Genomic DNA, 13,722 nt, shown 5'->3' on the forward strand with positions numbered 1-13,722 from the left:
CCCCTGCCACCAGACTTCTTGGACCAACTGCTAGCATCCCAGCCAGCTCCCCATCTCTTGCTGTCCCCACTGCCCGGCCGACCCACTGGGCAGCCATTACTACCATAGCTCCACTGGGCAGCCCAGCACCAGGGCTCCAGGTAGATGCGTGCATAGCATGCTGGGGCTCCAGACAGCCACATGCACTGGGCCTCCCTGGGCAGCTGGAGATGCCACCAGGGCTCCCTGGACAGCTGTACACGCTGCCAGGGCTCCCAGCCCTGCTAGGCAGCCACACATTAGGTCTTCCCACCCCGCTGGGCGGCCTCGATGCCACAGGCAGGGCGGCCCCACTGTCAGCTCCCTGTGGGCAGCCCACTGCCCGGCCAGCCCCACAGGAATCCTTACTGCCTTCAGCTAGGACTCTCTGGTCCTACAACATCCATGCCAGAACATGGATGTTGCCAGACCAGAGAATCCCAGTTATGAGAGTTTCAACCTGTATTATTACAGCTGGTCCCTGACTTACGAACAAGTTATGTACCAAACACTATGTCATAACTCAATCTGTTGGTAAGTCGGATTACATTCACTTGCGTACAGCCAGGTTGTTCGTAAGTACGGATTTCGTTCGTAACTCGGGGACCGGCTGTACAAGAGGTTGGCTGTAAATACAAACGGTCGTAAATTGATGCATTCATAACTCGGGGACCGGCTGTATAGCTGGTAATAAATGTTTGCATAGTCAAGCCCTTAGCTAAGTTACTACAGAAGTTAATATTTTTCTCACTATAAGAAAAATTATATTGGAAGCCTTTACATCTGCTATTTCTTCCCTTTTTCTTATTTATCTATTGTAAAGTATAAATAACTTGTATGTACATCTGCATTTCATGTATCAATAGTAATCATAAAATATTTTGTTTGCTATCTCAAGAAAATGGACAATTTTATTTTATGTCTAAAAGGAACAGATACATGTAAGATACCAAATGGCTACTGAACATTTTGCATATTAATTTTCTTTTTATTTCATTTCATATTAAATAAAGTCATGTACCTTGTTAATTATTCCTTGTTTTAGTATTCTCTCTCTCTCTCCTCTCCCCCTCTCACCCACCTTGCCCTCCCCTTGTGGCACACATCCACACAGTTTACACAATATTGATGCACATAACAAATATTGATGCTCAATATTGATGCACATAACAAAACTCACTCCGCTCACGGAGGGAAAGTCTTAGAGGGAACATTGGCCATGGCCCCCTGTATTTGCAGATTTTATCATTCGCATTGGTGCCAGGAACACATCCATCAAAAATGGCAAGGGTTTCCTGTCTATCCAAGGAGGAACTTGGGACAACAGTTCAGGAATGGACGAGTAGGAATTGTGGAATCATATCCAAAGGTAAGCATATAGTTAAACTATAACCACATTTCAGTGAGTTTGTTTTTACATGCATCTTGTACATCGGTGACTCTCAACCTTTCCAAACAGAGGTACCCTTTTCAGGAGTCTCATTTGTCTTGCATACTCCAAGTCCATAAAAAATACCTGTTTACACAATCCGATGTAAAAATGTCACTGAATAATACTACTGAAAGATTGCTTACTTTCTACCATGTAATAAATCAATTAGAATATAAATATTGTACTTACATTTCAGTGTATAATATAATGTAGCATAAATAAGTTATTGTCTGAAATTTTAGTTTTGCACTAGCTTTGTTAGTGCTTTTTATGTATTCTGGTGTACAGCTAGATAAATATCTAAATGAGTTGATGTACCTCCTGCAAGACCTCCATGTACCCCCAGGGATACAAATACCCCTGGTTGAGAACCATTATTATATTCCAAGTTCCTGATCTCATCTAACAAAAATTATGCATACATACAACTTAGAGGGTCTTTTTCTGCTTTCTGTAACCATACATCAATATTTATATAATAAATCCAAATGAAAATGTACATAACTGCCTCTAACAACATTTTACCCTGGTAGATTCAGAAATAGAGAGAAATCACAAGAGATGAAGCAGGAAGGATGCATAAAAATATTAACCATGAAAAACAAAACTATTCTTCTTTTTACTCTCTTAAAGTCATTTTACAATTGTTATGTCACTAAGTTAAAATACACCTCGTGGACGTAACAGCCATGAAGAAAGAATCAGAAATGTGGTGTGTTAACTATGATTAACTAATGGTAATACAAATTATCAAAACAAGCTGTATGTTGATTAGCTGAATCGTCTAATCAAGGGTGTGATCAAGAAGCCTTTACATAAGTATAACTCCTATTTACATCTATAAGAATTGTAAAAATTAGGAATGTAAAATCCCAGGTAATCACTAATGAGTTGGACCTTAAGTTTAACTGGTTAACTGATTAAGTGGGATGCTGGGGGGAGGGAGGAGGGGCGGAACGGACACTGCTCCAGCCAGGCTGGAGCAGCCCCTAGCTTGCAAAGCTGCCAGCACCAGCTCCTGCTCCCTAAGTCCCTCACATACATCAGGTTGCTGCTCCCAGTCCCCCCACGTGCAAGGCTGCCGCTGCCAGACAAAAACAGGAAGATAAAAGAGAACACTGAATTTTTGAGGTGGATATTTTAAATTAACAACTGAACTGGATGTTAAAGAAACTTAGAAACCTTCCCTGATCAGTTTGTGAACTTGTTATATTTTAAAAAAGCGAGGGTGACAGTAGAGTTCTCAGCAGACAACAGTGTGCATGTATGTATTCATTTTTAAAAATAAAATAAATAATAATCTAATAAAGAAGATGTGAGCAGAGGACAGTTGTTTTTCCTCCAGCAAGCCATCAAGTTGGTTTGCTGTAACAATGGCTGGTGAAAGTTTTAGCCCATCTATGCAGAAAAGTATTTTCAGCATAAACTGAAGTGTGAATTTAAATCCATATACAGTAAAACTCCATTGGTCCGGCATCCAATGCTCCGGCACTCCTGGTGGTCCGGCACCATCAGGAACCCGGAAGTGCTCCGACTGCCAGACAATTGGAGCTGCTCTGCGCCCAGCTTCCCTGATTCAGCCGCTGCTGAACCAGCAGCTGAATTGGGGAAGCAGGGGGCAGAGCAGCTGGGGTGCTGCCGGGTTAGTCCCATAGCGCTGCTCCTCAGGGCTGAGGGACCAACCGAGGGGCGGCGCTACGGGACCAATCTGGCAGCACCCCAGCTGCTCTGCCCCAGGCGTCCCTGATTCAGTTGCTGCTGAAACTGACCAGCAGCGGCTGAATCAGGGACGCCTGGGGCAGAGCCAGACTATCAGAAAGGGGGGCTATGAAGGGTCTGGGGTGGCATCCCCCCCACACCACCCTAGACCCCTCATAGCCCCCCCTTCCAATAGTCCGGCATATCTGATAATCCGGCACCCCCTGGGTCCTAATTGTGCCAGATTATCAGAAGTTTACTGTACTTATATAAATGCAAAACCCAATGTGGTCACTCATATTGTGATATAAGCATCCTTTTTGTTATTTTGGCTTTTATTTAATCACTTATTTATATCAGAATAAGAGCACATTTGGAGTGTTGAGGAGAGGGAAATATCAGTGTAATGATAGGAATGCTTTATTAGGCATACAGCTATGTAAAATGGGCTTAAACATTTTGATGCCTACACGTCTCATAACTATGGTGGGAATTACCAGTTGGTGCTATTATACACAATCATAAAAGTTTTTTTTCTTAGTGTGTGCGCTGTTCAGATTGAGATAATGGTTGTGCTCTTAGTTTTGCAATTCATTTTCTTCTTAAGGGAGCTGCAACAAGCAGTTCTCTCTGTCTTAATCTCTGTAATCAATTCTTGAGGCAGAATTGTTCCCAGAGAACCAGGCACTTTTGTTTTGGCTTAGATTCCTGAAAGAATATATTGCCTGTTTGTGGTTTCTGACCACAACTGTGAGTGTTAGTGTGAATGTGAGAGAGAGAGAGAGACAGAGAGAGACAGAGAGAAAAAAAAACATACCCCAATTTCAAGTCACTGATTTTTCATCCAAAGGGAAGCTGACAAGTAAGGCTCGGACGTACATCACTTGTCAGAGGGGCAACAATATAATTTAATGTACATACACACATGAATGCACACACATTTAAAAATGAGAAAGCAAACTACAGAAACTTATGGAAAAAACAATACACTTATAGAATAAATCAAAAGCTTTTGGGACGAGTTCATCTTGAAACTCATCAAAACAAGTGACTGAAAACACAAAGTAACGTCTGAATTAAAAACAAAAGTTCCATTGAAAAGCTGATAAAGATACAAAAAATACCCAAAACACTTTATATTTTAGTGGGATGTTACTTACCCACATTTGGTGGCTTCCCATAATTTACAGGTAATTCGGGAGGTCGGCCTCTGTGTAGAGCTGCAAATGCAGATCCCTTCCATAGCGTATGTCTGCAATCTAGATCAGTGAAATTAACAGTAGATCAAGAAAATGACCTGCAGAGGTATTTGACACCACCAAAAGCTCATCCCCTCATTTCCTAATACATCCTGGAATGTACATCTCTAAATTTGATGAGGGGAAAAATTGCAGAGAATATAAGTGTAATAATAAAACTCCATAAACATCATGAGAAAAGAGCACTAAAAATCTCAACTTTCCATCTTGATATGCATTTAAAAAGTTCTAGTATATGATATATTTGGGAAACAGTATAAATGCACACTTTCTACTTGGGATTGGGGTGGATAAGATTTTTGTTTAAACAAATCTGGTTTATTTTAATTGATGGAAATACGCACACTCTCGCCACGTATTTCTTTCTTTCTTTCTCAACATTGTTTTTTAAATTAAGGCCATTTTCTTTTAAGGTTCTCCAGCTATTTGGCTGCCAGTTGGCCTCAGACAGCCTTCCCTCTAGTGGAAACAATAGTGCATTTTCTGAGCCTGTTTAACAAAGTGCCTTGGAAATCAGAGTTGGGCATTTTCCATTATTGGCCATCTGGAAGAAGAGAAACGAGCTATGATGAGGAAGGGCTGTGGAGCAGACATCTAATGCCATTGATAGCTGGAATCATGCAACACCAATTGAATCCATTAGCACTGAGTGTCCAAATCCAGACAAATCTAAAAAAAATTTAAGCACAACCCAAATTCCACTGTAGCTTTCTCTTAGTATAATAATTACATATAGAAGTACATCTTAAGCTTTCTAGAGCAAAGGTATATGCTCTCTATTTGCTGTCATTATCTATATTATTCAAATGCACTTTAAAAGATCCATAAGACTGTCCTGGATAAGAACAACTACTTCTCAGAATGAAAATATTGTTTACCCACCAAACAGCACAAGGCCAGTATACTTTCTCTACACCGAAAGTCAAATACATGAAAGAAATTCCCTGTGATAAATGAATTCATCAAATGGGTCTTCACGTTATCCTATACTTTTGCCTGACTCATCTGAGCTCTGCTCAATAATCACATGGTCTGAGACTTATTCTAACATTGTTAACTCCTGCTCCAGATTCAAACAGCCACCATTTTTTGTATTATCAACCTGCCACCCAAATGTTTTCTTCTTCTCCCTACATATATGGAATTTTTCAACCATATTACGCCTGCCCAGGGCCCAAGACAAGCAAGATTAAGCTCTGGTCCTGCAACAGTTTATCCTGTACTTAAAAAGACAATTTTAAAGTGATAGCCCATGAATTAGCCATGTACATTATCTGAATGGAAGAGCAGACTCCCAGATTCCCAGTGGAACCTAGCACTCACTTGTAGCCATGGAAGGAACTGTAACTTTTCACCTTTTATAACATTTCTAGACACATACAAGGTATTAGAGGTTATTTTTAGGGCTCTCTTATATTTATTCATTTCTTCTTTTAAATGTTGCACAGTCACATTCACTTAGTAACTTAGATGCCTAGTTTTATAAAACCAAGGATATTAAACACTGTCTCGGTAACATCTTTTAAAATAACTGAGTATTTCTAAAATAATTTTTCTATATCATATATGGCAGAGAGAGAATAAATGCTGGGGCAGTATAAGATTTTATTGACATTTGTTTTCATGAGTGGCAATATGTGGCCTTTTCTTCAAAAAGTTCTCTTTCACCTCTGACTGACTATTGTACTAGTCTCCTCAATTTACAAGAGTTAAGACTGCTAGTAGGGTAATCGCTGTGAATTTCCACTGTTTTGGGGCTTGCCTCCCCCTTGTTCTGAAGTAATCCAAATCTGTTGACCTTCATTATATGCTGCAAAGCTCATCTACTTTAAAAAAAACAAAAAAACAAAAACAAAAAAAACTTGAAGGACTGAAAGGGAGAGGGAAAGGAAGGTTTGATAGGACAGAACAATGGGGGAGGGGGCTTACTGTTAACAGGGACTGATTATTTCTATTATATGGTGGAGTTTGGATATTGAGTTTGTGAAGAAACCCAAACCATAAAATACTGAAGTAAAATAGAATATGGAATAATATAATTAATACATTACTAGCAACCTTTCAAGATTCCCAGTCCTCAGGATAGCAGTAGCTGATGGCTTACAAGTATAGAAATGGCTCTTCTTACTGCAGCTGTTTTGATATATGATCTCCCATGTAGCCGCTCTAGACTGACACAGCATTGTCTACACTAGCACTTTTATCAGAAAAATATTTGTTGGACAGGGGTGTTAAAAATAATACCACCACCACAACCGCATCTTACCAGCATTAGTTTCACTGACAAAAGCACCAGTGAACTTATATCAGTGAGGGTATGGGGTGTCTTTTTGGTATTTTTTTTACACCCCAACCAACAAAAGGTTTATCGACTAAAGTGCTACTGAAGACATAATCTCAAGCCAGTGCCACCTTTGGCATATTTAGGGATAATGGATTTTTTGCAAAGTTGTACTGGCAGAAATCCTAGTGCACACAGCTATAGTGGCATAAAAAGGCTTTTTCCAGTATAGCTCATTTCACTTCTAGAACTAGAATAAGCCCTATCAGTGAATGCACTATTTTGCCATTATATGCTTCATCTATACTTGGAGAGTCTGCCAGAATAGATATACTGGCAAAACTTTTCTAGTGAAAACCTGGCCATGGAGAAGGCCACTCTTTGTCCTAGTAGTTCTGTTTCAGAAGTCCTGAAATTAGAAAATAGAAACTGACCAAGTCAAATAGCACAAGAACCTCTCATCTAAGTACGCAAAGGCCTTAGACTACAACACAGAAGATACTCTGCATTACATATTAATCAATTTTTAAATTGCTTACGTCAGCTGTAATTATATGGATTTGAAATCTTACCTTTTGCCGCCCTTAGTAAAGATTGCCGTCCCACACCTAGTAAAGTCTGCACTCCAAGAACACTCTGTGGAATCTCTTTGTCTAAGAGGGGCCCAATTCTCTCACAGATTTTCAGAAGGTAATCTGGAGGGATGTGCGCATTGGCTGCCACCTAAAACACATGAAACAACACATAACATTTTTATGTTTTCCTTCGTTTGGGGGGAAGGTAGAAAAAATTCTCTCTTCTTCATCTGAGCTTTTCACTTAACATTTATTCAGTTCATATTTAAATAATGTAAGTACACAGACAAGCAAGAACAAAACATTTTAAAACTTACAGTGGGTATGATTCATATTATCTAAGAGAGCCCTGTAAGCAACTTGGACATTAAGAAAATTGACCAGTAAGAGCATGCCATTAGTCAACTCACTTGAAACTATGATTTAAGCTATTATTACATGATTACTTTAAAACTTTGAAAGCCATACAGGAATAAACAAAACCTCAAACTTCAGTGTTTTCAATGCAGTACTCTGAGTAAGCAGAGTGCAATTTGGGAATCAGATATTCTCGTTAACACACAGGCTTATTCTTTTCACATAAGAATAAATTACTCAGCTAAGAAACCATGGCCTTGCTCACCTGCCACATTTTAACCCCATGCTCTTGTTGCAAACACATTCTGTATAAAACCTAAACAATGGGGGGGGGGGCGGGGGAGGAACCTGAAAACATTACAATAACTTCAAGGTCTATCTGCTCAGTTTTTAGCTGTTGTGAATGGGTACCATGAAGACCTGACATTAAGTGAGATATCCCATCCTAAGAAAATCATCTGCATTCTTCTTCAATATTGCCCTTTCCTAAATAAAAATAGCCTATTACCCAAGACAAAATGAAGCAAATAATCATCTTCATTAGACAGTATGAATAGCAAGCAAGTAGCATCTGGCCATCTGGAATTTCCTATGCAGGTCTTACTTTTACTACTTCGAATACATAACACTTAACATTTGTTAGATTTTAAATTTAAATTTTTCTTCCAAAACATACACCACAGTCGCTTCTACTTTTTTTTTTTAAATGGTCAAATCAAGGGGCAGTCACAATAAAATACTGTGGATTTGAAAACGGATACAACGTATCAGTAATTGCTATCTTGCACTTCAAGTACTTTTTCCAGTCCTGAAGAAGTGTTCTGTGTACATTTCTTTTTCCTCAACAAAATTCATCTCACCAATATCCTGGGACCTAACACTACTACTACAACACTGCAAACATATGTATTTTATATCCCACATGCTCTAATGTTAAGAAGAAATGCTCAACAACTAAAATGAGTCTATGGAAGAAGAGCTCTGTGTAATCTCAAAAGCTTGTGTCTCACACCAAAAGAAGTTATGCCAATAAAAGGTATTACCTCACTCTGCTATATTATAATTTGTCTTTTCATTTCACCAAACAGCAGACCTAACTACTTATTTTAAGTTCTGACATTCCATCTATTAAAAAGAAACAATATGCACACAAACAGCACCCCACGTTTCAATCTGGACAGTTTATAAAATGGGTAATACATGATATTTGGATCCAATTGGTCAACAGCAGTGGTATTATACCGGCATAACATGAGTCACTTTCTCAACAATATACTTCCACAAGTAATGTCTAACATCTATTAACTCATGAAAAAGGAGGATTTTCTAACAACTACTACAATGTAACACAATGCACTTCAGCACCACCCAAGCAACCACTGCTTCTCAAAAGGAGAAATAGCACTCAGAGCAACCAACAATATTGAGCTCTCCCGAAGATTCTGGATTTAATATCAAGATCAGGCTCCTGGAAGAGGTCATCAGTAAAGCCACACCCAATACCCCACATCCTGCTTTCATTACATTTAAGGATTTAAAGAGCAAATGGAGTTGAATAAAATTAATCTGTCACTTCATAAACAGCCAGCATAAAGAACACACTGTGAATGTAACAGGACCACGATTGCCCAAACTAGTCAGCAAACAAGCTGCAGTAAGCAATGAAAAAGAACAGCTGAAACCAGTGCTAGAAGGGAGCTTCAACCATCAAGTCTCCATCACAAAAGTATACTATTCTATTAAGGGTCACCATAATATAATTAATTCAAAAGTGACTAAATTCTTAACATTGCTCACTGTCTGTGAAAGAGGCTGATCAATAAATGGGAAAATAAGAAAATGAGTTTCTATCCACATGCAAGACTTCTTTATTCCCAGAAATGGAGAGTAGACAACAGGGTTGTTATAGGTTAACTGGGTAACCTGTAAGCATATGCCTTACTGACATGCTTACCGATTAACTGGAGCCTGATGCCCCCCATGGCAGCCCAGCCAGCAGGGCCATGGCAGGCCAGGGGCAGCCCCCATCACTAGTGGCCATGACGGGGCTGGAACAGTCCCCAGCTGCCCACAGCCGGTGGTTATCCACTTAAACAAATCATTTAACAGGTTAACTATTCTACGTGTTTTTTACCTCTCTAGTGGATAGTTCCAACATATCCATTTGGAAAACTCATTAAGATTAGAGACTATCTATTAGTCCTTTGGGCTCCTAATGGAGCATACGATTAGAGACTAACTTAGTGAAATTGTGGTGCAGGAAGTAGTAACTTGCATCTCACTAGCATATTTATCAGAAGGTCTGAAATCCCACTTTCTTCTTTGAGGAGCTCTCACTTCACTCATAGTCATAGGTATTTAATACAGGAAATAGCATCTCATTTTCAAAGAGACCCTGCATACCAAATTTCTTGTGAATAGACAGTTGTCATCAATGATAGATTTCCCCCCTCTGTATTATGACTTTTACACAAACTCAAATTCCCTTGGCTGCCAAAGCAACAATTAATAGTCAACCGTATTAAAAAGCAACTAAGTGCAAAAGGACCAAAAAAGCTAATTGATCATTATATAAGGCAGGGGGCTGGCATACAAGATGATTTTCTGTGGCAAGCACAATGAACAGGCTCCCCCTTGCTGCATCCAACCCGCAACAGGGAGCCTGTGCTGGCTATCCAGCATTGTGCCCCCGCTCCCTTCCAAGATTGGTGCCAGAGCTGGCTTCCTGCGGAAGCATGAAGGAACGAGCGGGAGCCTGTTCACTGCACATGCCCCACAGACGTGAGACTGAGCTGGGCATAGAGGGGAGTCTACGCATTTTCTCACACCGCCACAGGGTGCACAATGCGGCATTACACGTGTATCATCGCTGCTTGCAGAAGCGGAAATAACATACATCAGCTGCTCTGCCCATTATGGCAGTTTGGCCCCATCCCTTTCTCCACCTAGGTTGGTGACTTCAAGGCACTTTCCTAGGTCTGTCACAGCCTCCAGGCTCCAGGATGGGAGCCAATCACAGACAGCATAGGGCATGGGGGGAAGGAGGCATGCATATGCACTGAAAGCCAAAATCTGGCAGCTCAGGCTGGCCTGGAAAGCTCCAAGGCTCCACGCCAGATCTGGCTTGGAAGGAAGCATGCACTGCTCCTCCTCTCCCCATAGAAAAAGCCGGAGTAGAGCCCACATCAGGAGACCAATTAGGGCGCGTCGTGGAAAGAGCCCCTCCTCCACACCCAGGAGAGTGGCGCGGCCCAGAAGAGGAGGGTTAAATCTTGGCATGCCACTCCAGAAAGGTTGCCGAGCCCTCATATAAGGCAGGAACCAGATGAGTAAAGTCTCAATTCAAAAGAAAGGTCAGAATCTTGAACTCACCCAGGATTAAACTGGTGTTCGAATCCACCTGTGGCTGTAAAGCTACCATGTGCTCAACCACCTTCGCTTAAAATTAAAGGTTTGAAAATGCAAGCACCCTATGGTCAAGCAATGTTATTTTCTTGAGATGAGGCAAACAAACTTATGTACAATGATTTCCAATACCTTTCTCTCTTGCGAGGATTGGAATTGACTATCAATAGTGACCCGACAATCACACAACTAGTTTTAAGCAACTTAGATGGACAGTGTAAAAACTTGGGTCCCAATCCTACAATCTGTTTCATACTAGCAGAGCCTTTCATTGACCTGAAGTTCCACTGAACTAAATGCTTTTATATATATAAAAAAATAAAAAATTGCTGGATCAGTACCCAAACCAGTAGTGAATCCTGGATACCATGTCCACATATTCTACAGACAGATCAGGGTGGACAAAAATAAATTTTAAAAAATACTTAAAAAATCCAATTTTTTCATATTTAAATTGGATTTATTTTCTTTAAAACCTCAATAACACACTAAATTTCTCATTTAAAAATAAGTTACAATTAAATCTCATCACAAACATGCTACACATACACTTACAGTCTCATAAAAACAAATTAATGGCTCTAGTCTGTCCAGCCTAACTACTAGCTCTTGCTTTTTCAAAGTTCTTGGCTGTCGGTTTCTCAGCAAACTGAAAAGTAACATGAGCAAAGAAAGATATAAGCTGAATAGGATTTTTTTTACTCTGTGCGAATGTGGTGGTGGACCTTGGCCAATCATGGCAAAGGAGTTAGTTAAGACACTATTTTAAGGACAGAGAGACAATATATAGGGAAGGATGGAGGCAGCACAGAAAGGAATGGAGAAGTGGACTGGAAAGAAAAAGGAATGACATTATTCAGTACACAAAGCTTCCTATATTCCCCAACACTTTTACCACAGAAAAACTATCATGGCATAAGAGAGACCCTATTTGGGAATATGTTGAAGAAATTCATTCCCTGCGTAAAAAAGGAAAATGTGGCAAGTGTAAGCAATGCAAGATGATGATGAAGGCCCTAGCTGCAACAATGAAACCTCATAAGGAAAACTACTTATTGGGAGAAAACAATGTGGATGAAGACGTGGATACGGCTGAGTGGATCAACTGGTTAGCAACTTAAATAATTCACTTTGAATGAGTCCCTTCTCAAGATTTTGTGACTTTTAATATAAGTGTGATTTGAAAAGTAAATTCCCAAGTTGTTTGCTGTGTTGGATGTTGCTAGAATAAAAAAAAAAGTTAAGCCATAAGGATTAGCTAAGGTAACTTAGATTCTAAAACTAGTTAACCATTGCCCAGGTATACAATAAAGAAAGTTGCAGTAAGAGAAATCTAGAGTTGCCAGTTGCCACTGAGTGTCATTTTCTTATTTTATATACGTAATGCATGACCCTTATTTTGGAATATCATAGCCAGACACCATGAAGGTGATTTCAAATGTCCGTTCCCTATTTTACTTCAGCACAACTCAGCTTTTCCAAGGTAACCCTATTCCATACTTGTTTTCTCAAAAAACAGAAGCGCCAGTTAATTGAATCGGGCTTGCTCCAAAATTAAGTGCACTCTAAGCACAGTCTCAGCTTTTTTGGTAACTTAATTTAAATCAATGATTGGGGTGGGTAATTTAAATTAGGGATGTCAACAAGTAGTCGACTAGACGATTAACAGATAAGCCTAGGCTTATCGGTTAATCTTGTTAATTATCCACATGCCCCCCGCTCGCTTGCTGCCTCTATATCAGAGGCAGCAAGAGGGGGGGAGCAGGAGCTGGTACTGCCTGCTTCCCCTTCTCCCCCATCAGAGGCAGCAGCAGCGAGGAAGGGCGGGCAGTGGAAGCTGCTGCAAAGCAGCCCGTCTTCAGGGGGGCTGAGTTCCCCGCGGACAGTGGCTGCTCCGCCTCTCCCAGAGCAGCCACTGTCCGCAGTAGAACAACCTCTGTCTGTGGGGAGCTTAGACCCGCCCCCACAGACAAGGGCTCTTGCCTCCCAATGTGGCTGCCTCTCTATCATGCAGCTGGTCTGCGCAGGGAGCTGATTTTTAAACTGGATCCCCTCGAAGACCCAGGTCCTGCCTGGCACCCTACGCTGCTGCCTCTAATAGAGAGGCAGCAGCATGAGGGGGCAGGTAGCTCCCTGGGAGTGGGGCTGGAACACACCGGCTGCTGGCTCCACCCCTAGGGACTATGGAATAGTCAAGTAACTGCTAAGAATGCATGTGGTTACTTGACTATTCTATTACCTGATATCTAACATCCCTAATTTATATCAATGATTTAAATCATCTTTATTTAAATCAATTCTCCCTGACTCTAACTAAATAATACAGCACATCAGAAACCAGACCACAGCCAATCTATTTTAAATGCAACAAACAAAACCTGTCAGAGCAGTCAGCTAGAGTCATTACAGAAGAGGTAAGGCATCTGGGATAATTAGCCCTCACACTAACCAAGCAGGTATATTCACTAGACCTTACCCCTCCCCTCAAATTACTGCTTGTCAATTAACTCTAAGCACTTAAGAGACATACCCTAGTTGCTCGTGTAACATATGCAAGTAGATGCACAGTATTAGTCACAGCACTTGTGTAAAAGTTCCTAAAGTTGTTGTTTCCATCACTCATCTTTTCAACAAAACATTGTACACATGCACACTTGGCAGAAATCTCTATATAGGGTTTTTTGGTGGTTGTTGTTG

General features: G+C 40.5%; 1 protein-coding gene across 1 annotated transcript in view; it reads right to left on the reverse strand.

The window, feature by feature from the left end:
• The window catches only part of BRWD3 (bromodomain and WD repeat domain containing 3), a 126,219-nt gene that overhangs the window by 106,867 nt on the left and 5,630 nt on the right, over nucleotides 1–13,722 (reverse strand). Inside the window, exons 5-6 of the mRNA XM_075940777.2 lie at nucleotides 7,261–7,411; nucleotides 4,309–4,407 (exon numbers count right to left, since the gene is read on the reverse strand). Of these exons, the coding sequence (XP_075796892.2) occupies nucleotides 4,309–4,407; nucleotides 7,261–7,411 (250 nt within the window). The remainder of the gene's footprint in view (nucleotides 1–4,308; nucleotides 4,408–7,260; nucleotides 7,412–13,722) is intronic.

The sequence above is a fragment of the Pelodiscus sinensis genome, chromosome 13, assembly GCF_052426305.1.
Source record: "Pelodiscus sinensis isolate ZL-2025 chromosome 13, ASM5242630v1, whole genome shotgun sequence".
NCBI lineage: Eukaryota > Metazoa > Chordata > Testudines > Trionychidae > Pelodiscus > Pelodiscus sinensis.